The sequence below is a fragment of the Astyanax mexicanus genome, chromosome 25 (genome assembly GCF_023375975.1).
Source record: "Astyanax mexicanus isolate ESR-SI-001 chromosome 25, AstMex3_surface, whole genome shotgun sequence".
Lineage (NCBI taxonomy): Eukaryota > Metazoa > Chordata > Actinopteri > Characiformes > Acestrorhamphidae > Astyanax > Astyanax mexicanus.
The window spans coordinates 13,060,998-13,085,617 of NC_064432.1; the positions used below are offsets into that span (position 1 = coordinate 13,060,998).

General features: G+C 41.6%; 1 protein-coding gene across 1 annotated transcript in view; it reads left to right on the forward strand.

Moving 5' to 3' along the window:
* Positions 1 to 16,185, forward strand: part of LOC125787624 (uncharacterized) — a 108,924-nt gene extending 92,739 nt beyond the window's left edge. The window contains exons 2-4 of the mRNA XM_049472073.1: positions 12,290 to 12,589; positions 15,093 to 15,260; positions 15,743 to 16,185. Of these exons, the coding sequence (XP_049328030.1) occupies positions 12,290 to 12,589; positions 15,093 to 15,260; positions 15,743 to 16,185 (911 nt within the window). The remainder of the gene's footprint in view (positions 1 to 12,289; positions 12,590 to 15,092; positions 15,261 to 15,742) is intronic.
* The last annotated feature ends 8,435 nt before the right edge of the window (positions 16,186 to 24,620 follow it).

The following is a 24,620-nucleotide window of genomic DNA, read 5'->3' on the forward strand; positions in this document are numbered from 1 at the left end:
ATATCTCACCTAATTATTACAGCGCCCTCTACTGTCCTCTAACTGTTCTGTACCCACACTCAGTATCACAATAACTCAGCTAATTATTACAGCACCCTCTACTGTCCTCTAACTGTACTGTACCCACACTCAATACCACAATAACTCATGTGATTATTACAACTCCCTGTACCTTCCTCTAAATGTACTGTACCCTCACTTAATATCATAATAACTCACCTGATTATTACAGCGCCCTCTACTGTTTTTTAACTGTACTGTACCCACACTCAATACCACAATAACTCACCTGATTATTAAAGCATCCACTACTGTTGTCTAACTGTACTGTACCCACACTCAGTATCACAATATCTCACCTATTTATTACAGTGCCCTCTACGGATCTCTAACTGTACTGTACCCACACTTAATATCACAATAACTCACCTGATTATTATAGCACCCTCTACTGATTTCTAACGGTATTGTACCCAAACTCAATATCACAACTGTATTGTACCCACATTTAATATCACAATAACTCACCTGATTATTACAGCGCCCTCTACTGTCCTATAACTGTACTGTACCCATATTCAATATCAGAATAACTAACCTGATTATTACAGCACCCTCTCCTGTGATCTTACTGTACTGTTCCCACACTCAATGTCACAATAACTCACCAGATTATTACAGCGCCCTCTACTGTCCTCTAACTGTACTGTACCCAAACTCAATATCACAATAACTCACCTGATTATTACAGCGCCCTCTACTGACCTCTAACTGTACTGTACCCACACTCAATATCACAGTAACTCACCTGATTATTACAGGAAAGCTGCAGGACCAGACAACATCCCCGGCAGAGTGCTCAGGCAGAGTGCTCAGGGAGTGCGCAGACCAGCTGACAGATGTCCTCACGGACATCTTCAACATCTCCCTGTGCAGTGCCACTGTCCCAACGTGCCTCAAGTCCACCACCATCGTCCCCGTGCCGAAGAAGTCCACAGTGTCCTGCCTCAATGACTACCGTCCCGTTGCACTTACACCCATCATCATGAAGTGCTTCGAGAGGCTAGTCATGAGGAACATCAAGACACAACTGCCCTCTTCAGTGCACCCCCTGCAGTTTGCGTATCGTCCCAATCGCTCCACGGACAATGCCATCACCACCACCCTTCATCTCACCCTCACCTACCTGGAGAAGAAGGACACTTACGTCAGAATGCTGTTTATAGACTTCAGTTCAGCATTCAACACCATCATCCCACAGAACCTCATCAGGAAGCTAAGCTCGCTCGGCCTCAACACCCCCCTCTGCAACTGGATCCTGGACTTTCTGACGGGGAGACCCCAGTCAGTCCGGTGCGGGGACAGCACCTCCAGCACCATCACACTGAACACTGGGGCCCCCCAGGGCAGTGTCCTGAGTCCTCTGCTGTTCACCCTGCTGACTCATGACTGTGCTGCAAAACACAGTTCTAACAGCTTTATCAAGTTCGCCGATGATACAACCGTGCTGGGTCTCATCACCAAAGGCGACGAGTCAGCATACAGAGAGGAGGTGAAGCGGCTGACAGACTGGTGTACAGTCAACAACCTTCACTTGAATGTGGACAAGACAAAGGAAATGGTTGTTGACTTCAGGAGAGCACAACATACCCACTCTCCACTCAACATCGACGGGTCCTCTGTGGAGATTGTTAAGAGCACCAAGTTCCTTGGTGTCCACTTAGCAGATAACCTCACCTGGACCCTGAACACCAGCTCTACAGCCAAGAAAGCCCAGCAGCGTCTCTACTTCCTCCGGAAGCTGAGAAAGGCCCGTCTCCCTCCACCCATCCTCACACTCTTCTATAGAGGGGCCATTGAGAGCATCCTGAGCAGCTGCATCACTGCCTGGTTTGGGACCGTCTCTGACCGCAAGACCCTCCAGCGTATTGTGAGGACAGCTGAGAGGATCATCGGCGTCTTTCTCCCCTCCATCACGGACATTTACACCACCCGCAGCATCCGCAAAGCAACCAGCATTGTGAATGACCCCACCCATCCTTCACACAAACTGTTCTCCCTCCTGCCTTTGGGAAGAAGGTACCGCAGCATCTGGTCCCGCACGACCAGATTCTGCAACAGCTTCTTCCCCCAAGCCATCAGACTACTCAACTGCAGAGACTGAAGTGATGGTTTTTCTGTACATGCACACACACTCTTACCCCACTTACCCCAGAAAATGGAAAGCACTAAAAACCCAACTACCTCATTGGACTCTATTGCACACTGTGTAATAGAGGTAAATACTACCTCACTGGTCTGTTTTGCACACTGCATAATTTGCACACTGTCTTATAATTTATTATTCTTTTTCTGTATTGTGTTGTATTGTCTGTCTGCACTTTTGTACTGTTGCACTTATTGTTCTGTCTACACTGTGTTTATGTGCACCATGGTCCCTGGAGGAACGTTGTTTCGTTTCACTGTGTACTCTGTATATAGCTGAAATGACAATAAAAACCACTTTGACTTTGACTTTAATATCACAATAACTCACCTGATTATTACAGCGAACTCTACTGTTTTCTAACTGTACTGTACCCACACTCAATACCACAATAACTCACCTGATTATTAAAACGTCCACTACTGTTGTCTAACTGTACTGTACCCACACTCAGTATCACAATAACTCACCGGATTATTAAAGTGCCCTCTACTGTTTTCTAACTGTACTGTACCCACACTCAATACCACAATAACTCACCTGATTATTAAAGCGCCCTCTACTGTTTTCTAACTGTACTGTACCCACACTCAAAACCACAATAACTCACCGGATTATTAAAGCGCCCTCTACTGTTTTCTAACTGTACTGTACCCACACTCAATACCACAATAACTCACCTCATTATTACAGCTCCCTTTACTGTCCTCTAACTGTACTGTACCCTCATTCATTATCACAATAACTCACCTGATTATTACAGCGCCCTCTACTGTACTCTAACTGTACTGTACCCACACTCAATATCACAATAACTCACCTGATTATTAAAGCGCCCTCTACTGTTGTCTAACTGTACTGTACCCACACTCAATACCACAATAACTCACCTGATTATTAAAACGTCCACTACTGTTGTCTAACTGTACTGTACCCACACTCAGTATCACAATAACTCACCTGATTATTAAAGCGCCCTCTACTGTTTTCTACCTGTACTGTACCCACACTCAATACCACAATAACTGACCTGATTATTAAAGCGCCCTCTACTGTTTTCTACCTCTACTGTACCCACACTCAATGTCACAATAACTCACCTGATTATTACAGCACCATCTACTGTCGTCTAACTATACTGTACCCACACTCAATATCACAATAACTTAACTGATTATTACAGCGCCCTCTACTGTCCTCTACTGATTTCTAACTGTACTGTACCCAAACTCAATATAACAATAACTCACCTGATTATTGCAGCGCCTTCTACTGTCCTCTAACTGTACTGTAACCACACTCAATATCACAAAAACTCTCCTGATTATTACAGCGCCCTCTACTGATTTATAACTGTACTGTACCCACACTCAATATCACAATAACTCACCTGATTATTAAAGCGCCCTCTACTGTTTTCTAACTGTACTGTACCCACACTCAATACCACAATAACTCACCTGATTATTAAAGCGTCCACTACTGTTGTCTAACTGTACTGTACCCACACTCAGTATCACAATAACTCACCTGATTATTAAAGCGCCCTCTACTGTTTTCTACCTGTACTGTACCCACATTCAATATCAGAATAACTAACCTGATTATTACAGCACCCTCTCCTGTGCTCTAACTGTTCTGTACCCACGTTCAATATCAGAATAACTAACCTGATTATTACAGCACCCTCTCCTGTGATCTAACTGTACTGTACCCACACTCAATATCACAATAACTTACCTGATTATTACAGCGCCATCTACTGACCTCTAACTGTACTGTACCCACACTCAATATCACAATAACTTACCTGATTATTACAGCACCCTCTACTGTTCTCTAACTGTACTGTACCCACACTCAATATCACAATAACTTACCTGATTATTACAGCGCCATCTACTGACCTCTAACTGTACTGTACCCACACTCAATATCACAATAACTTACCTGATTATTACAGCACCCTCTACTGTTCTCTAACTGTACTGTACCAACACTCAATATCACAAAAACTCTCCTGATTATTACAGCGCCCTCTACTGATTTCTAACTGTACTACACCCAAACTCTATATTACAACTGTTCTGTAGCCACACTCAGTATCACAATAACTCACCTGATTATTACCACTCCCTGTACTGTCCTCTAAATGTATTGTACCCTCACTTAATATCACAATAACTCACCTGATTATTACAGCGCCCTCTACTGTCCTCTAACTGTACTGTACCCACACTCAATACCACAATAACTCACCTGATTATTACCACTCCCTGTACTGTCCTCTAAATGTATTGTACCCTCACTTAATATCACAATAACTTACCTGATTATTACAGCGCCCTCTACTGTCCTCTAACTGTACTGTACCCACACTCAATACCACAATAACTCACCTGATTATTACCACTCCCTGTACTGTCCTCTAAATGTATTGTACCCTCACTTAATATCACAATAACTCACCTGATTATTACAGCGCCCTCTACTGTTTTCTAACTGTACTGTACCCACACTCAATACCACAATAACTCACCTGATTATTAAAGCGTCCTCTACTGTTTTCTAACTGTACTGTAACCACACTCAATACCACAATAAACTCACCTGATTATTAAAGCGCCCTCTACTGTCCTCTAACTGTACCCACATTCAGTATCACAATAACTCACCCGATTATTACAGCACACTCTACTGTTTTCTAACTGTACTGTACCCACACCCAATAACATAATAGCGCCCTCTACTGATTTCTAACTGTACTGTACCCAAACTCAATATCACAACTGTATTGTACCCACATTCAATATTACAATAACTCACCTGATTATTACAGCGCCCTCTACTGTTTTCTCTACTGTATCCCACACTCAATGTCACAATATCTCAACTGATTATTACAGCGCCCTCTACTGTCCTCTAACTGTACTGTACCCACACTCAATATCAGAATAACTCACCTGATTATTACAGCGCCCTCTACTGTCCTCTAACTGTACTGTACCCAAACTCAATATCACAATAACTCACCTGATTATTACAGCGCCCTCTACTGTCCTCTAACTGTACTGTACCCAAACTCAATACCACAATAACTGACCGGATTATTACAGCGCCCTCTACTGTTCTCTAACTGTACTGTACCCAAACTCAATATCACAATAACTCACCTGATTATTACAGCGCCATCTACTGTTTTCTAACTGTACTGTACCCACACTCAGTATCACAATAACTCACCTGATCATTACAGCGCCCTCTACTGTCCTCTAACTGTACTGTACCCAGACTCAATATCACAATAACTCACCTGATTATTACAGCGCCCTCTACTGTTTTCTAACTGTGATGTACCCACATTCAATATCACAAAAACTCACCTGATCATTACAGCGCCCTCTACTGTCCTCTAACTGTACTGTACCCAGACACAATATCACAATAACTCACCTGATTATTGATTACTGTCCTCTAACTGTACTGTACCCACACTCCATATCACCATAACTCATCTGGTTATTACAGCACCCTCTCCTGTGTTCTAACTGTACTGTACTGTACCAACACTCAATATTACAAAAACTCACCAGATTATTACAGCACCCTCTACTGTCCTCTAACTGTACTGTACCTGTGCTGCCTTATTATCAGTTATTTTCTTTATTTTATTAGCGCCCTCTGCTGGTAGATTTATGGCAGTGTTTAGGTTACATGTGTGTTTCTTGCTGATGACATCATCAGTGGGTACTAGGGCAGTCCTCCATGTTAGAGCGAGAAGCTCAGGCCTTCATCTCTCAGGCTCATCTGACATCATCCGGACATCTGGGCGTTTTAATGCATCGTCAATATGTTAGTGTGAACTTTGGGTTCGTCATTTGTGTAAATATAAGTGTATTGTCAACTATTATGTTATATTTGAAAAGTTGAGAAATTAGAATAATAATTAGTCCTTTCAGCCACATGTTCTGGCTAGTCTTAGCAGAGAAAATTACATGGCACTAATTATTAGTTACGTATGCTTCTTGTACATCTAGATATAATTTAGCAATGTGATTTTATTTTATCTTTTCTGATTAAGACAATTTATTTACAATTTATAATTTTATACTTTATTGGTTGTATGTTTTTCCTTTGTCAGTTTTACCCTACTGCCAGTTACCACATTAAAGAGCATCAACAAAAATCATTGCTGTCTGCTTGGTGATTGGGGATGGAGTTATCTGCCTGTCAATTTAAGCAAGGCGTGTGAAGAGGACAGGACAGTAAAACGACGCTTTCTGAAATACAACAGCAAGTCTTTTCCAAGATGTCAGACAAGGTAAAAACAGGCTCTCAGTCCTTACGGACAAGGTCTCAGGTTCTTCTACATCCAAACGTTCACGTGGCTCCGCCACCAGTGCAGCTGCCATATTGGCTCGTGCTGAGGCAGAAGCTGCTAAAGCAGAGGCGGCTTTTGCAGAAAAGGAAAGCCAGCTCAAAATGGAACACGTTTTGAAGCATCAGTAGAGGTAGAGACAACGCGCTTAGAGGTGTCACTGGACGCTCTTGAGGTAGAAAGAAGGGCTGCAGCTGCAGTGGCTAAAGCTGAAGAGTTAGAGGCAGCCATGTATGAGCAACTTAGTGAGAAACTCCAAAATTGATCTACAAACCCATGATTCAATGCAGCACACAAAGGCTTATGTAGAGGAGCATGCACAGCACACTGCCTCTCAGTCTATAGCATAGGTCGGCAATAGGCGGCCCGCGGGCCAGATGCGGCCCGCAAGCAAGAAACATTTGGCCCGTGAGGTTGAACTATAATGAAAAAAAAAATCGGACTGTCCGTCTCAAAAATGCTCTTTATTTAGAAACTTAATTTTCCAAAACAGAAAAATTTATTCAATCTAATAATGTTATTTGTTTCATCTGGACACGACGGCTGGATATGGGGGTGAATAAGCACATTAGCGATGTGTAGCATGAATGTTGGACAGCGCCTGATGCTGAAATTACAAAGTGGCCCTTAAAACATGGGTTTCAACTGGTGGGTTGCGAACCAAAAGTGGGTCGGGGGCAGGTTCTGGGTGGGTCGCGGACAGGTGCCTGTTTATACTTTGCACTAAACGCGCTAAAAGCGGAGAGCGCGCGAAGCGGGGAAAAAACAACCATGGAGGATTTTTAAGTGATTGACACCACTAATATAAATATAATTTAATTTTGCTGATTTAATCTAATGCTGATATTTTTTTTAAAGAACTTTTAAAAACTGAAATGCATCCAGCAATATGCTTAGGGAAAATATATGTAGTTTAAGCAGTTTAAAGTAATGCTGCTGTTTTTGTTCTTAATAAAGCGGCGCAGAGATTGAGATTACTCATGTCTGCTGTTAAATAAATACATTTAGTGATAATAATTATCCCTACCGAAAAAGAAAAAAAAAGTCCTAGTCGCAGACAGCTTGTAAAAAAATAAATACATACAATAAAATAAAAATTATTAATGCCAATCTGATTTTATACTCATCTTTTATATTGGAAAAAGAGACAGAGAGAGTTTCTTACTAATGTTCTCTGAATGCAGAGATATGCAAAGAAGTATCTAATTTTGTGGGCTAATTTATTTTGTACAGTTTTTATATTTATTTTAGTAGTAAAAATGTATACATGTAGTTGTCATGTTTCTCAGTTTTTTATGCTCTTAAATTCACTTTGCATGCATATTTATGCTTAAATGTGTTTTGAAGGCTATTTTTCAAAATTAGATTTGTTTGTTTTTTATTCTATAAACGTGGGTCGCAACTTAATGACCATGCAAATGTGGCTCCCGGGCTGAAACCATGAGAACCCCTGCCTTAAAACATATTCACGTTATTGTGAAAATTAAAACATGGCTTCTTTCAAACAAGCCAGACTTCAAACATAGTCTGTGAAAAGTAAAACACGAGTTTCAAACATAATGTACAAGTTATTTATTTGTAACGGTGGTGGCACCAAAAATGTAAACAATGGAACAATACAGTTGCCCTGTCAAATCGGACCAAATCCGAGCAAAAAAGAACGGAAAAAAAGGCTGAGTCCTTTTGTATCATGGGCTGGAGTGCTCGAAGCTCCTGAAACGACAGAGCAGACGTGCTACATTTACCTTATGCTTAGTAACGAGTCATTCATTTAAAATACAGTTCAGATTAGACACAATAACTGGTTTAGATTACTCACCTAGTGTGAAAAGTGGCATCTCCCGCTTGTCACTATTTTTTGAAAATCTGGTGAAATAGACGTCACTTTAATCCTCAGACAGTTCTCGAGATTTTTGTGAGTCAGTCTATTCCTCTCGTGCGTTTTTATTGCATTCATAGCTGAAAAGGACGACTCACACACGTAGGTGGAGGGGAACATGGTCAGAGTGTAAAGTGCGATTGTCTTGAGGTTGCTGTATTCCTCGGAGCATGGTAGGCCTACCCAAAAGCCCCACACAGACTCCGCACTTCTTAACGCATCTCGCACAACTGAGGTTGTTTGGAAATGAATAATTTCCATTTCCAGCGCAGCCTGATCTAAAGAGGGGATCGTTTCTTTTGCCAGGGAGGAGAAGTTGTCGGCCGGTTTTACTGCGGGGTCACGTATAAAGTCAATGATGTCTTTTGGGATGGAATAGTCATCAAACCGAGAAGTGAAGTTGTCTCGTAGCCTCTTAATGAAGTCAACCATCAGCTCCGTCACTTTTCCCGCTGTCCTCTTCAGGGTGCTGAAATGTAGGAGCCTGTTGGTGGATATGTCTGCCTCAAACATCTCCAGCATCCTCGTGAATGACTCCAGCTTTTCAACCATGTCCACGATGGTTTTGTCTTTTCCCTGTAGCTGAAGGTTCAGCTTGTTTAAGTGACCAAATATGTCACATAAAAACGCTACATTGGACATGAAGTTTTCATCTTCCAGCAGTATAAGGTGGTCAGCTGCTGCTTTGCTCTTGCTCATTCCATGGAACGCCTTGATCTCATTCAGTAGCTCGTAGTAGCGATCCAGCGATTTTCCCTTGCTTAACCAGCGCACATCATTGTGAAGCAGCAAGTCATCGTGGGTGGCATCTTCTGATTCAGCTACAAGTTGTCGGAAAAGCCTGTGCTGGGTGCTTGATGTACCTCTGACAAAATTAATGATTTTCATCACTTTTTCCATGACATCCTTTAGCTCGCCACTCAGTCTGGCACAAAGGACACTTTGGTGGATTTGGGGGGCGAGTTGTTTCAGCCTGCTCACCAGACCTCTGTGCTTTCCCACCATAGCAGGTGCCCCGTCTGTCACGATTAGGTTAACCCTCTCAAATGATAATGAATGCAACTGAAACAACTCTTCCAGTTTCAGAAATATAACATCTCCAGTGGTGTGCCCTTCTAATGGAATTAGAGACAGCAGCTCTTCCTTGAAATCCTTCCCATCATAATATCTCACATAAACGCACAGCTGGGCTACATCTGTTTTGTCAGTGCTCTCGTCTATGGCTAAGGAAAAATAGTTTGCGCGACTGACACCGTCGATAATTGCACCCTGCACTGCATCCGACAGCACTTCTATGCGGCGGGCAGCCGATCTTGCAGAGAGGGACATCTGTTTCACTGACCCGATCACACCATCCATCGACTTGTCGGTATCCAGTTCCTCCAAAACTGTCACCATCATCTCCTTGAAGACCTCTGCATCAACAAATGGCTTGTAGTGCTTTGCGAGTACCCACAACGCTTTTAGAGATGCACTGGTTACCTTCTGTTGGGATGTGAGGCCTCGCACCAGGATCCTGCTGCTGTGCGCATAACCACCTTTAAGTGCTTCGATTGTGCGCTTTCGTGCCTCTGTCTTCGGAGGGAATGCAACCTTGAAATTAGCATGCTTTGTTTCGTGGTGCCGTCTAATATTATACTCTTTGCATGCAGAGACACCCTCGTTACAGATCAGGCATGTTGGCTTTGCATTCAGAAATGGAGGATGAAGGCATACTTCTCTGTCCATTCTTCATTAAAAATTCTGTTTTCGCTCTCAACTTTTCGTTTAAGATTTTTTGATAGAGCCATTTTCTGTTAGATAACTGGTAGCTTCTTTATTCTGTTATTTTTTTTTTATTTGTTTGTTTTTTTTTATTTAACAAACAGGTATATCATTAATAGCGCCCCCAATGGTCAGTCCACAGATTTCACCCACATCAGCCCACTTGAATGTCTGCTTGTCATTTTAAGCAGACATTCAAGTGCTTGTGGCCCGCCATGTAATGGCTTGGAAAAAATCTGGCCCGCGGCCAAACTTAATTGCCGACCCCTAGTCTATAGCATTCTCAGGGGCTGTTGCTAACATTACTAGTCAACCAGGCACTGTTCTACAGCATACTTTTATAGAGCATACTCTCATGGACAGGATGAGGAACCCAGTTATGATCATCATCCTCAGGTGTGTGCTTCCTTGGCTGCAAGTCAACCACTACACTAACGCTCACATATCACATACTTCAGATAACAAACCTCAGAAGCGATGGAGTGCTAAAGGAGACATTACCCACAAGGGTTACAAAGTGACATGTAATGACCAAAATAAATCACATTCTTCTCATGAACAGTACACAGGAGATAATCAAGGTAATCCTGCAGATAATCAGAACATGTCAGGCTTTGCCAGGTTTTTCGCAAGACGTGATCTTGTCTCGTCATGGATTTTGCAGTTTGATGATCGTCCTGAAAGTTATAGGGCATGGAAAGCATCATTCCGTAATGCCATACAAGGTTGAACCCTTACACGTAGTGAAGAGAAGGATCATGTGAGAAGGATAAGAGCTGTGCACGTTCATCATCCTCAAAAAGGGCTTATAATGGCTTGGGACAGGCTTGATGAGAGCTATGGGTCACCAGAGGTGATAGAGAACTCGCTGTTCCAGAGGGTGGACACATTCCCTAAGATCTCTAACAAGGATCACAAAAGACTTTGAGAGCTAGTGTCTTCTCATACTCCCTTGGCTGACATGATGCACAGGAGTAAAGTGGATCCCACGAAGCTATGCCCTGTATACAATAAACAACACCCACTACCAAAGTGCCGAGGATTTAGGGAGAAGTCCATTGAGCACAGGAAAGCATTGTTAAAGCATCATTGTATCTGTTATAAGTGCTGTGCTTCATCAGCACATTTAGCCAAGAACTGTGACAGTAACATAAAATGTGCTGAATGTGGGAGTGGTAGCCATGTCTCAGCTCTGCACCCTGGACCGGCTCCTTGGTCCTCAGAGTCCCAATCCCCTGCATCTGTGCATGGCGGGGAGAAAGGAAACAATGGTAAAGAGGCTATTATCTCCTCGAGCTGTACTCAGATCTGCGGTAGAGACCTCACTGGAAAGTCTTGCTCCAAGATTTGTCTCGTTAAGGTCTACCCTGCTTGCCAGCAGATAAAGGCTATCCGAGTATATGCAATATTAGATGAACAGAGCAATCATTCATTAGTAATGTCTGAGTTCTTTGAGCTCTTCAACATAAAAGGTCATGACTCTCCCTACTCCCTCAAGACATGTCTTTTGACCTGGGTGTTAGCATAGATAACCCGAATATTCGTTCTCAAACCTCCGCAATTTCAGATCATTACCTTATTTCATTTAAATTACATCTTAGTCATAATATACGTACATCCCCTAGCTACGCTATGAAACATTCAATTATGCCTTTTACAGCCCAACAATTTACAGATAAGCTTCCCAATTTATCAACTCTAATGTATTCTCCTGTAGACCCAGTAGAACTAGACAAACTAACCGAAGGTTTAGAAAAAACCTTTCGCTCTACCTTAGATGTTGTAGCACCCCTAAAACATAAAATAGAGAGACAGAAAAAGCTCGCACCGTGGTACAATGATCAAACTCGTACCTTAAAGCAGTTTGTACGTAATTTAGAGCGTAAATATCGATCAACTAAACTGGAAGTTTTTCACTCTGCGTGGAAAGACAGTCTTGTTAAATATAGAAAAGAACTTAATAAAGCCCGCTCAGTGTATCTGGCCTCACAGATCGAGATAAATAAAAATAATCCTAGAGCTCTATTTAGAGTTATTTCCAAATTAACTAAAAACCAGGCAGGTACTGAACCTCAGATTCCAGCCATTCACACCAGCAACGATTTTATGGACTTCTTCAATAGTAAAATTGAAAACATTCGGGATAAAATTAAACAGATAAATATTACATCCTCTCTGTCATCTGGTGTGGCTGATCTAGAACAAAACCCTGTCACCAAATTTAGGTTGGAAGTCTTTAACCCACTTCCACAGCTAGAACTAGAGAAAATGATCTCCTCTTCAAACAGCACAACCTGCACAGTTGATGCAGTTCCCACAAAATTATTAAAACAGGTACTACCAGATATAATTAAACCTCTCACCCTAGGCCATGTACCCAAATCCTTTAAAACAGCTGTAATTAAACCTCTGATCAAGAAACCAAATCTTGATCCTAGTGTACTGTCTAACTATAGACCTATTTCAAACTTACCGTTTATTTCTAAGATTTTAGAAAAAGCTGTAGCCCAACAACTTTGCTCTTACCTGCAAAGAAACCAAATCTATGAATCTGGATTTAGGCCTCATCACAGCACTGAGACAGCTTTAGTTAAAATAACAAACGATCTACTTACAGCTGCCGACCAAGGCTGTGTTTCCTTACTCGTACTTCTCGATCTGAGCGCACCCTTTGATACAACAGACACACTATCCTTTTAGAAAGACTAGAGAACATGGTCGGTGTAACTGGAACTGCATTATCATGGTTTAAATCATACTTAACCGATCGCTACCAGTTTGTGAGGATAAATGATATGTCTTCCAGTTATACCAAGGTAAGATATGGAATTCCACAAGGCTCTATATTAGGACCATTATTATTTACATTATATATGCTCCCACTGGGCAAAGTTATTAGAAAGCATGACGTAAATTTTTATTGTTATGCGGATGACACGCAGCTCTTCATATCAGCCAAACCTGATGACAGAGTGAGATTAAAGAAAATTGAGGATTGTGTAAAAGATGTGAAATTGTGGATGTCGCACAACTTCCTCCTATTAAATAGTGAAAAAACAGAAGTTCTCCTATTAGGCCCCAAAGCTGCTAGAAATAAATTATCAGACTCAAAGATAAATCTGGACGACTTCTCCGTCACACCTGGTTCAGCAGCTAAAAATCTTGGAGTTATTATAGATTCAGATCTAGCATTCGCTAAACACATATCTAATGTTACTAGAACAGCTTTTCTACACCTACATAACATTGCCAAGCTAAGAAATGCCCTATCACTGCATGACCCAGAAAAATTAGTCCATGCCTTCATTACCTCAAGGCTAGGTTATTGTAATGCGCTACTGTATGGATGTTCCTGCAGTAACTTAAATAAACTTCAGCTAATTCAAAATGCTGCAGCCAGGGTCCTTCCTAAAACTAGAAAATTTGACCATATTAGTCCAGTACTATCAGCACTGCACTGGCTTCCAGTCAAATTCCGCATAGACTATAAAATTCTCCTGTTAACGTATAAAGCCCTACACAGGCTCGCTCCTGAGTATTTGCGAGACCTCATCTCCTATTATGAACCACTGCGATTACATAGATCTCAGGGTGCTGGTTTCTTAGTAGTTCCTAAAATTCAGAGGAGCTCTGCAGGAGGAAGAGCTTTCTCTTATAAAGCGCCTCAACTCTGGAATAATCTCCCCCAATATGTTCGGGACTCAGACACAGTCTCAATCTTTAAGTCTAGACTGAAAACTTACTTGTTTAGTTTAGCTTTTGGTAATTAATGTTTTTTCCTTTAGATAAGGCTGCAGATTCAGGGGTTCATGGACAGAGGGAATTGTGGTAAACTGAGATGCTGGTGCTGCTGTTCTCCCACTGCACACTGTCACTCAGGTTTGTGGACGGTGGAGTGGGTGGATGCCAGTGTTTCAGGGAGCCCCCATGTCTATGTTACCTTCTGCCTCTCCCTTTAGTTAGGCTGTTTTATTTAGATCTGCCGAAGTCATTAGCCACACTCTGATAATGTTTTAGATTCTCGCGTCTCCTGTCCGGCCAGACTGATGGAAGTTTCTGAAGTCAGCTCTTCTCCATCCACCACCCACCACAGATCAGCTGCTCATCGTCCATCTTACTCTCCACTACAGATTACACCCAAGCCATTAGTGGCGCTATACTCCTGAATATATAAAACCTATGTGGATGTATAAAAGACCTTTTCAATTTTAATTTAAAAGCCGTTTGACCAGTGGTAGGATGGTCCCCCCTTAAATGTGAGTCTTGGTCCTCCCAAGGTTTCTTCCTCCTCCTCCAGCTCTGAGGGAGTTTTTCCTTGCCTCTGCGCTCACTGGGGGTTCTGTATTCTGTATTTTCTATGTTTAATGTTTTGCCTGATTCTTTGTCCTGTAATCATGTATCTGTAAAGCTGCTTTGTGCCAACACCAGTTGTAAAAAGCGCTATACAAATAAATTTGATTTGATGTGCAGGTGTTGTTGAAACCACAGGCAGAAGAGCGCGTGGGTTTCAAGTGGAGTCCATTGACGGCCAGGTTGTCATCTCTACCAACACTAATAGAGTGTAACACCATTCCAAATAACAGCTCTGAGATTCCCACCCCAGAAGCAGCACTACACCATGCACACCTGCAGACTCTGGCACACATGATCGCAAGGCTTGACCCTCAGGCTCCTATCATGATCCTGTTAGGCAGAGACATCATAAGGGTCCATAAAGTACGGGAACAGATAAATGGATCACATGATTCCCCTTATGCACAAAGATTGGACTTGGGGTGGGTAATTGTTGGCAATGTCTATCTAGGAAATGTCCACAGAAATTCTCCAGTCAACAAGTGCTGCTGGTTTTTACCATTTTTTGATAGGAAATGTCCACAAGCCAGCTATTGTTAGCACCTACTACACCAACACTCTAGACAATGGTCGCTGCTCTATGTTTGAACCATGCCCTAAGTGTTACGTTGTGAAGGAAAAGTGCTACAACAACAAAGCCTCAGGTCTTCCTCAACCTGCCTATGTGGAAAGTCCCGTCCGTGAGCACTATGGGGAGCACCTGGGATGTAATGTCTTTCAACAGATAAGAAATGATGAAAAGAGGGGCCTTTCAGTCGAAGATGTTGGAACAGGGAGTTTATAAACACACGGACTGCAGCTGGATTGCCCCTCTCCTATTTAGAAAGCCCCGACCTCGTCTTCCCAACAACAGGCCGCTAGCAGTCGACCGTCTGTTTTCACTACGCCACTCCCTTCATAAAAAGCCTGAGATGAAGGAGAATTTCATCTCATTTATGGACCGGATCTTTGAGAGTGGTTATGCAGAGGTAGCGCCTCCCCTTGGGGAAAATGAAGAATGTTAGTACCTCCCTTTTTTGGGGGTTTACCACCCAAAGAAACCAGGTCAGGTTCGGGTGGTCTTTGATTCAAGCGCACAATACAAGGGAGTCTCGCTTAATCAGGTCCTCTTGACTGGCCCGGACCTCAACATCAGTCTCCTTGGGGTACTTATCCGTTTCAGGAAAGACTATAACCGCGGACATACAACAGATGTTCCACTGTTATATCGTCAGGCCAGAAGACAGGAATTTCTTGAGATACCTTTGGTATGCGGACAACAACCTGGAAAATGCCATCACAGAACATCGCATAAAAGTGCATGTTTTTGGTAATAGTCCGTCACCAGCTGTTGCCGTTTACTGTCTCAGACGAGCTGCTGAGGAGGGGGAGCGGGAATTCGGTAAAGAATCCAGGCAGTTCATTGAACGTGATATTTATGATGAAGATGGTCTGAAGTCCCACTCCAGAAATGGCCATCAACTTGCTCAAAAGAATGCAGAACATGCTAGGGGAACATGTGAGGTCCAGAAAATGGCTGACTTACCTCCTGATAAACTGAGCATGGAACCACCTTTCACACATGTTGGGATTGATGTGTTCGGCCCCTGGACCATCACTGCTTAAGAGGTGGCCATGCCGAGAGTAAGTGATGGGCTGTCTTATTCACTTGCTTAAGCATTAGAGCCATCCATCTCGAGGTCATAGAGTCCATGGACAGCTCAAGTTTTATAAACGCTCTGAGAAGGTTCCTTGCCATCCGCGGACCAGTCAAACACATTTGTTCTCACCGGGGAACAAACTTCATCAGAGCATGCAAAGACCTAAGAATCTCTTCCAATGTTGATGAAGATGTGGTGAAGAGGTTCCTTGCAGAAAAGGGCTGAACCTGGACTTTCAACCCGCCTCATTCGTCTCACATGGGAGGCGCATGGGAGAGGATGATTGGCATCACCCGCAAAATCCTGGACTCAATGCTTCTACAGTCAAGGCCTTCTAGACTGACTCATGAGGGGCTCACCACCTTTATGGCCGAGGTGATTGCTATAGTGAATAATAGGCCTCTGGTGCCTCTTTCTACAGATGCCAATGATCCAGTCATTCTCATGCCAGCCACACTACTCACGCAGAAAAGTGGCCCTCATCCCATTCATCCAGGTGAATTTGACAGTAACGACATGTACAAGAGAGAGGCGACAAGTGCAAAGCCTTACTAGCACCTTTTGGGACAGATGGCGTAAACAGTACTTGTGTACCCTCCAGACACGAAAGACATCTGCTAGGTCAAACGTTGCGCCTGGATCCGTGGTGCTCATTAGAGACTGTCAAGCAAAGAGAAATAACTGTCCTTTAGGAGTTGTAACTCAAGTATTTCCCAGCAAGGACGGCAGAGTCCGTAAGGTTGAAGTTAAGATCAGCAGACAGGATGGGACAAAGCTGTTCCCCAGGCCTGTGACGGAATTAGTCCTGCTGCTCTCCCCTGACAACCAGGACAAGTGACTTCCTAGCCAGAGGTGACCTATGGTAATCTTATTGTATCAAGGGATACCAGACGGGGAGTGTGCTGCCTTATTATCAGTTATTTTCTTTATTTTATTAACGCCCTCTGCTGGTAGATTTATGGCAGTGTTTAGGTTACATGTGTGTCTCTTGCTGATGAAATCATCAGTGGGCACTAGGGCAGTCCTCCATGTTAGAGCGAGAAGAAGCTCAGGCCTTCATCTCTCAGGCTCATCTGACATCATCTGGACATCTGGGCATTTGAAAGCATCGTCGATATGTTAGTGTGAACTTTGGGTTCATCATTTGTGTAAATATAAGTGTATTGTCAACTATTGTGTGATATTTGAAAAGTTGAAAAATTAGAATAATAATTAGTCCTTTCAGCCACATGTTCTGGCTAGTCTTAGCAGAGAAAATTACATGGAACTAATTATTAGTGTTACGTGCAAGTCTAGCCCAAGGGTGCTGGATATGTTCTGTGCGCTCTCTCTCTGTGTGTTTTTGCATGTTTCTCTGCAGGTTGCAGTCCACCTGACCTTCATGGCAGGAGCCATGGGTTATAAAACCTGCAGTCACCACCAAGATGGTGGCTAGAGCTCACACAGGAAGTGGGGCCTACTGTGTGTGCTTCTGGTTCCCCTGCTGCTACTACCACCACCATTGCCATGTGCTTGATTCTGATTGTTTGTTCTTGTAGTCATTCCTTGGGGAATGTCTTTCAGTCCTTTCTCTGATCACTTGTCTAGCAAATCTCTGTTTGAGCCATACAAACTTATACCACTTTGAGGAGTCCAACAGGTAAGGTTAAGGCGCCTTATACATTTCCATCATTTAGCTGTCTTTGTGTATAGATACACTAGGTTAGCAGGCTGGTGCCTCTTTTGTACTTATGTTGTAAGTTATGTAGTAGTTTTATTTTCTTCTTTTGTTTAATACAAATAGTTTAGACTAAGTTTATGTTTTGTTTGTTTCTTTCCTTTGGCACCGTCACCGTTGGCTCCTCTTAGGCCTTAAAACTCTTAGGCCATGGTATTGTTAATGATTGATGTTTGGCAGTTTTAAAATAAATTACTGATTATAAACATCTAATTCTGGTCTGGTCTCCTCACTTCCCTTCTGTTCCCTTTGTTGCAACCATTTTAAAAACAAGCCAACTTGGGTTGTAACAATTAGTTACGTATGCTTCCTGTACATCTAGATATTATTTAGCAATGTGATTTTATTTTATCTTTTCTGATTAAGACAATTTATTTATTGCATTGGAGCAGGAATTTGATACTTTATTGGTTGTATGTTTTTCCTTTGTCAGTTTTACCCTACTGCCAGTTACCACATTAAAGAGCATCAACAAAAATCATTGCTGTCTGCTTGGAGATTGGGGATGGAGTTATCTGCCTGTCAATTTATGCAAGGCGTGTGAAAAGGACAGGACAGTACCCACACTCAATACCACAATAACTCATCTGATTATTACAGCTCCCTTTACTGTCCTCTAACTGTACTGTACCCACATTCAGTATCACAATAACTCACCTGATTATTACAGCACCCTCTACTGTTCTCTAACTGTACTGTACCCACATTCAATATCAGAATAACTAATCTGATTATTACAGCACTCTCTACTGTCCTCTAACTGTACAATAACTCATGTGATTTATTAAAGTACCTTCTACTGTTTTCTGACTGTACTGTACCCACACTGAATATCACAATGACTCACTTGATTACTATAGCGCCCTCTACTGTTCTAAGTAGAGGGTAGTTAGAGTTATCACAATAACTCTAACTGCACTGCACTGTACCCACAGTCAATATCACGATAACTCACCTGATTATTACAGCGCCCTCTACTGTACTCTAACTGTACTGTACCCACACTCAATGACAATAACTCACCTGATTATTACAGCGCCCTCTACTGTACTCTAACTGTAGTGTACCCACACTCAATATCATAACTCACCTGATTATTACAGCTCCCTCTACTGTCCTCTAACTGTACTGTACCCACATTCAATATCACAATAACTCACCTGATTATTACAGCTCCCTCTACTGTCCTCTAACTGTACTGTACCCTCACTCAGTATCATAATAACTCACCTGATTATTACAGCTCCCTCTACTGTCCTCTAACTGTACTGTACCCACACTCAATATCACAATAACTCACCTGATTATTACAGCTCCCTCTACTGTCCTCTAACTGTACTGTACCCTCACTCAGTATCATAATAACTCACCTGATTATTTCAGCGCCCTCTACTGTTTTCTAACTGTACTGTACCTGTTGGACATGTCAAAAAGTGGTTATTTGATTTATTTTATTTATATTATAATATGTTTGTGTGTGGCATTGTTGTGAGATTTATTTTGGATTTTTGTTTATTTGCTGTGATTATTGTGGAGTGTATTTTGGATTTTTGTTTATTTGCTGTGATGTGTGCTGTGTTTTGGGGTGGTTCGTCACTAATTTCTTTAAGACAGTTTCTTTAAGCTGAAACTGCTTCTTGCACTTCCCTTTTTTTCTTTTGCCAATCAGAGCAGCAAGAGAGCGCGGGCATGTCGGGACTCTTATTTTAAAAGGTGGACTCCTATCGTGGGGAGCAGAGCAGCAACAGGGCAGGAAGCAGGACGCGCGGTCGATTCGGAAGTGCGCAGACTCAGGAGCGGCAGCGGTGGACTCGGCGTGCAGTGTGGTGAGAACGCCAAGAGCGATCCGGAGTACGGACCGCGAGGCTGGCTGGCCAGCCGCTCGTTGGAGTTTTATTTATTGAAATATCTTCTCAGGGCAGCATGACATACGATTGGCTCTGGGAGACAGCCAATGGTAAGCAGCAGCAGAACGAGGACCAATGGCTGAGTCAGGAGGAATGAGGTGTGATCCGGGACGGGCAGGAAGTGAGGTAGATGGAGGAAGTGAGATTGAGATGGACGAGCTGGATCGGACAGCTGCGTTCAGTGAGCAACAATAAGCAACAAATTATACCTGGAAATGTTTCGTTTTTCATGCTCCTCCTGAGTTTCCATTTCAAAATAAAAGCAATGAAGCGTTTGAATATATTACACAATTAAATATAGTTTTACCGATCTGGAGGGTTATCCATTGCTTTAGTGACGTCTCTGGTTTATATGTAACCATTTCTGTTACAAATTTGAGTGATTTAAAATTATTATTTACGAAAACACTAGCCTTAACTTTAAACAGTAATATTAGTGTGAAATGAATCAGGGAGAGAATTTGGCAAAACAGTATAAAACATTTTTTATACCTCAACCATATATTCCATATTTACACATGCTGGGTCAGAAGAGACATTTACCCCTAGATGGCAGTAAGAGGTATGGTTGTTATCTTTTTTACAACTGTGAAAGCACTGACATGGTTCTTACAAACCGATCTATAATAATAATAATAATAATAATAATAATAAATATATCCGCAAGCGGCGATTTACGGGGTTCGAGCGTTACAGGCAAAGAGACCCCTGGAGGCCAGTTAGGCTTAAAACATGTTGCCGGTTGACCGGCATCGCCAAACTGGATGAGGATGACCAGCATGACCGTGAAGACCAAGCTAGATTACCAGCATGACTAATCTGGATGACAAACTTGTTGACCATATTGACCAAGCTGGAAGACCATAATGACCAAACTGGATGACCAGCATGGCAAAGGTGGTTGGCCAGTATGACCAAGCTGGAAGACCACCATTACTATGAGGACAAAGCTGAATGACCAGCAGGACCATAATGACCAATGTGAATGGCCAGCATGACCAAGCTGGATGGCCAGCATAACCAAGCTGGGTGACCAGCGTGACCATAAAGACCATAATGGCAATGCTAGATGAGTGGTGTGAGTAAACTAGTTGAAAAGCTTTGATAAATTGAGCTGTAGTGTTCATCAGGTTTTATGTGGTGTCTTACTGCACTCTAGTGCGCATTTGGTGAAACAAATTCAGTTCTTAAATTGAAAAAACACAAGGCATAAAAAGGGCAAATAAATAACCCGTATATAGTATATAAGTTTTGACCTGATTAACATTCCGCCTGTTAAAAGCTTGCTGGAATGTGATTGGCTAATAGTGACCACAAAAGTGTCCATATCAAATTTTCATTTTGTGTACCATTAGTGCATTAGTGCCATAGATGATAATTGGCTAGGATGACCTTGATAGCTTGTATGGTTCTAGAGAAACAGCTATCGAGCATTGGCCTCGCCCCCTGGGGGTGTATGTCTACTTAAACTGACAGGGTATCTGAGAATCATGTAATGATCAAAGGACTGAAGTGGTATTAGTGTCAGGTTAAGCATTCAAAAGTTATAAGTGTTAAAGACATTTCACTGCACCATGGTAGAACTCATTTGCATATGGCGGCCATATTGTTTATAAATGTAAAGATTTTTTTAATAATCATTGAGGAGTAAGCTCTGCTGAACTGTTTGATACCAAACATGTCATGATTGGTCAAGGATCCAAGGACAAGATCTCAAAAGTAGGTTTTGCATATTATGCAAATTAAAAAAAAAAAAATAAGGGGTGGAGCATAAACAAGAATGACCCAGGCGGCTGACCAGCATGAACAAGAAGGATAAATATGTTCAATTAAGCAAGACAAGCAAGATTGAATAAGTTCAGCAGAGCTTTAATTTAGAATAATTCACCTGTAGCTGTTTCACCAAATGACCACCAGAGCGCAGCAAGAGACCACATATAACCTGCTGGAAATCTATCACTCTATCAGAAAGACAAAACATTCCCTATCAGTGTGTTTCTATTTATTAAAAAGAGAAGAAAAGTCCGATTGGGCTCCAAATTGGTATTCATGATCAAGTGGTCTGTATATACATGTATGTAAATTTGTGTGTTGATAGGGTCAAAGGTTCCTGACTTCTGACCATTTAGGTTTGAAAAAAGTGATAATACAGGCTTATGGCCTACAAAATGGCTGTTGCTCTTTGGCCATATTAGAGGCAAAAAATATCTGATTTGGCTCAAAATTTGCAATCAAGATCACAATATCAGTCTATATATGTATGTCAATTTCTGTGTCAATAGGGTCAAAGGTTCCTGACTTCTGTCCATTTAGATTTGAAAAAAGCGATAATACAGGCTTGAGGCCTACAAAATCGCTGTAGTTTTCCAGCCGTTGTAGAGGCAAAACATGTCCGATTTGGCTGAAAATTTGCAATCAAGATCAGATTATCAGTCTATATATGTGTATAAATTTGTGTGTTGATAGGGTGAAAGGTTCCTGTCTTCTGTCCATTTAGGTTGGAAAATAGCAATAAATAGAATAAATTGAAAATATTTATTTTTTCACTGTAGAGCCTACTGAAGACTTATTTGGCTCATACTTGGCACATGTACTTCAAATGTCATTGTTAATTAGTAGCTTCAACAGTTTTGGCATGTTTTAAACTTTGACAGAGTTTTGGCCAAATAACTCTGAAAAGGCTTTCACGTACATGTTTGATCAAGGTTTATGGGCCTCAAATAGTTAAAATGTCAAGATTTTTTTGATAATTATTTACCTACAGGGTCTCAAGATTGCATCAAGATCAAATTTGTTTTGATTGATTAAGGACTTAAAGACAAGTTCGAAAAGAGCAATTTTTACTCTTTTGCCAACTGATGAAAATCTTTGCATTTTTGGTAAACACATGTAATTACAAAGTTGTAAAGGCTACAGCAAAGTATACAAGTAAAAAAGAATAACAAGCCTAGGCCACTTGTACCTTTAGATATAACTGATTTTCTGCTATAGCGCCCCCTTGAGGCCAATCAACGCCATATTTTAATGGATGATAGAAGGCCCGGAGATACATGTAGGGTATAAGTATCGTCCTGATTGGTCATTGTTTAGCCTGTCAAAAGCTTGCTGGAATCTGATTGGCTAATAACGATTGCAAAAATTTGCATATCAAATTTTCCTTCTGTAAAACATTAGGACATAGGCCATAGATGATACATGCCAAAGGAGAGCTTCATAGCTTGTAGGGTTCCTGAGAAACAGATTTTTAGCTTTGGCTCCGCCCCCTGGGGGCGTATGTCTACACAGATTGACGGGCTACCTCAGAATCATGTTGGCATCAAACTTGTAAAGTGGCATTAGTGTAGGTTTAAGCATTCAAAAGTTACAGCTGTTAGAGTAAATTTGGGTGTGCCACGGTAAGATTAATTTGCATATAGCGGCCATATTGTTTACAAATTTCACAATTTTTTCGATAATTATTGAGGTGGGGACTCTGCTGAGTTGTTTGACACCAAATATGACAGGATTGGTCAATGACCCTAGGACAAGTTCTCAAAAGTAGGTTTTGCATATTATGCTAAATAGCAAAAAATCTAAGTGGGCGGAGCTTAGTGGTTCTATTGACCTTTTTGATTTGCCATTAACCAAGGAATCACATAATGCAAGAATTTTTGCTCTAGCTATCAGGGCGTAGGAGTTACGAGGCCAAACGCGTTGACCTTCGCCATAGCGCCCCCTTGAGGCCGATCGGGCTCATCTTTTGAATCTGAGTAGCGGTGAGAAGTACTACCATATGACCAAGTCTCAGCCCTGTAGGCCTTACGGTTTCTTCTGCCCAATCACTTCTATGGCAGAAAAAGAATAAGAACTATAATAATAATAATAATAATAATAATAATAATCAGAACAATTACAATAGGGTTTCTAGCACTACGTGCTCGAACCCCTAATAATAATAATAATTTATATCAGTCTGCAGCCTAAACTATACATTGTGTCAACATAAACCCATAGTGAAATTAATTCAGCAGACCCTGTAGTCAGCAGACCCAGCAGAACATGTAGTTTTCTATCAAAAAAGCGTAATTGTAGATGTAGGAGTCACTTATACTATAGACGACACATGCCATTAAATTATCTTAATACAGAAAGGGCATAGTTGTATCAGTCTGCAGCCTAAACTATACATTGTGTGAACATAAACCCATAGTGAAATTAATTCAGCACACCCTCCTCTGTCAGAAAACATGTAGTTTTCTATCAAAAAAGCGTAATTGTAGATGTAGGAGTCATCACACTATAGGCGATACATGGTTATATCCCATTAAATTATATGAATACAGGGTGGGCATAGTTGTATCAGTCTGCTGCCTAAACTATACATTGTGTCAACATAAACCCATAGTGAAATTAATTCATCAAACCCTCCTCTGTCAGAAAACATGGAGTTATCTATGAAAAAAGCGTAATTGTAGACGTAGGAGTCACTTATACTATAGGCGACACATGCCATTAAATTATCTTAATACAGAATAGGCATAGCTGTATCAGTCTGCAGCCTAAACTATACATTGTGTGAACATAAACCCATAGTGAAATTAATTCATCAGACCGTCCTCTGTCAGAAAACATGGAGTTATCTATGAAAAAAGCATTATTGTAGACGTAGGAGTCATCACACTATAGGCGATAAATAGTTATATACCATTAAATGATATGAATACAGGGTGGGCATATAACAGAAGCAATAAAATCCTTTTGTTACCAGCAAACGAGATTACATCTGAAGGACTTAGG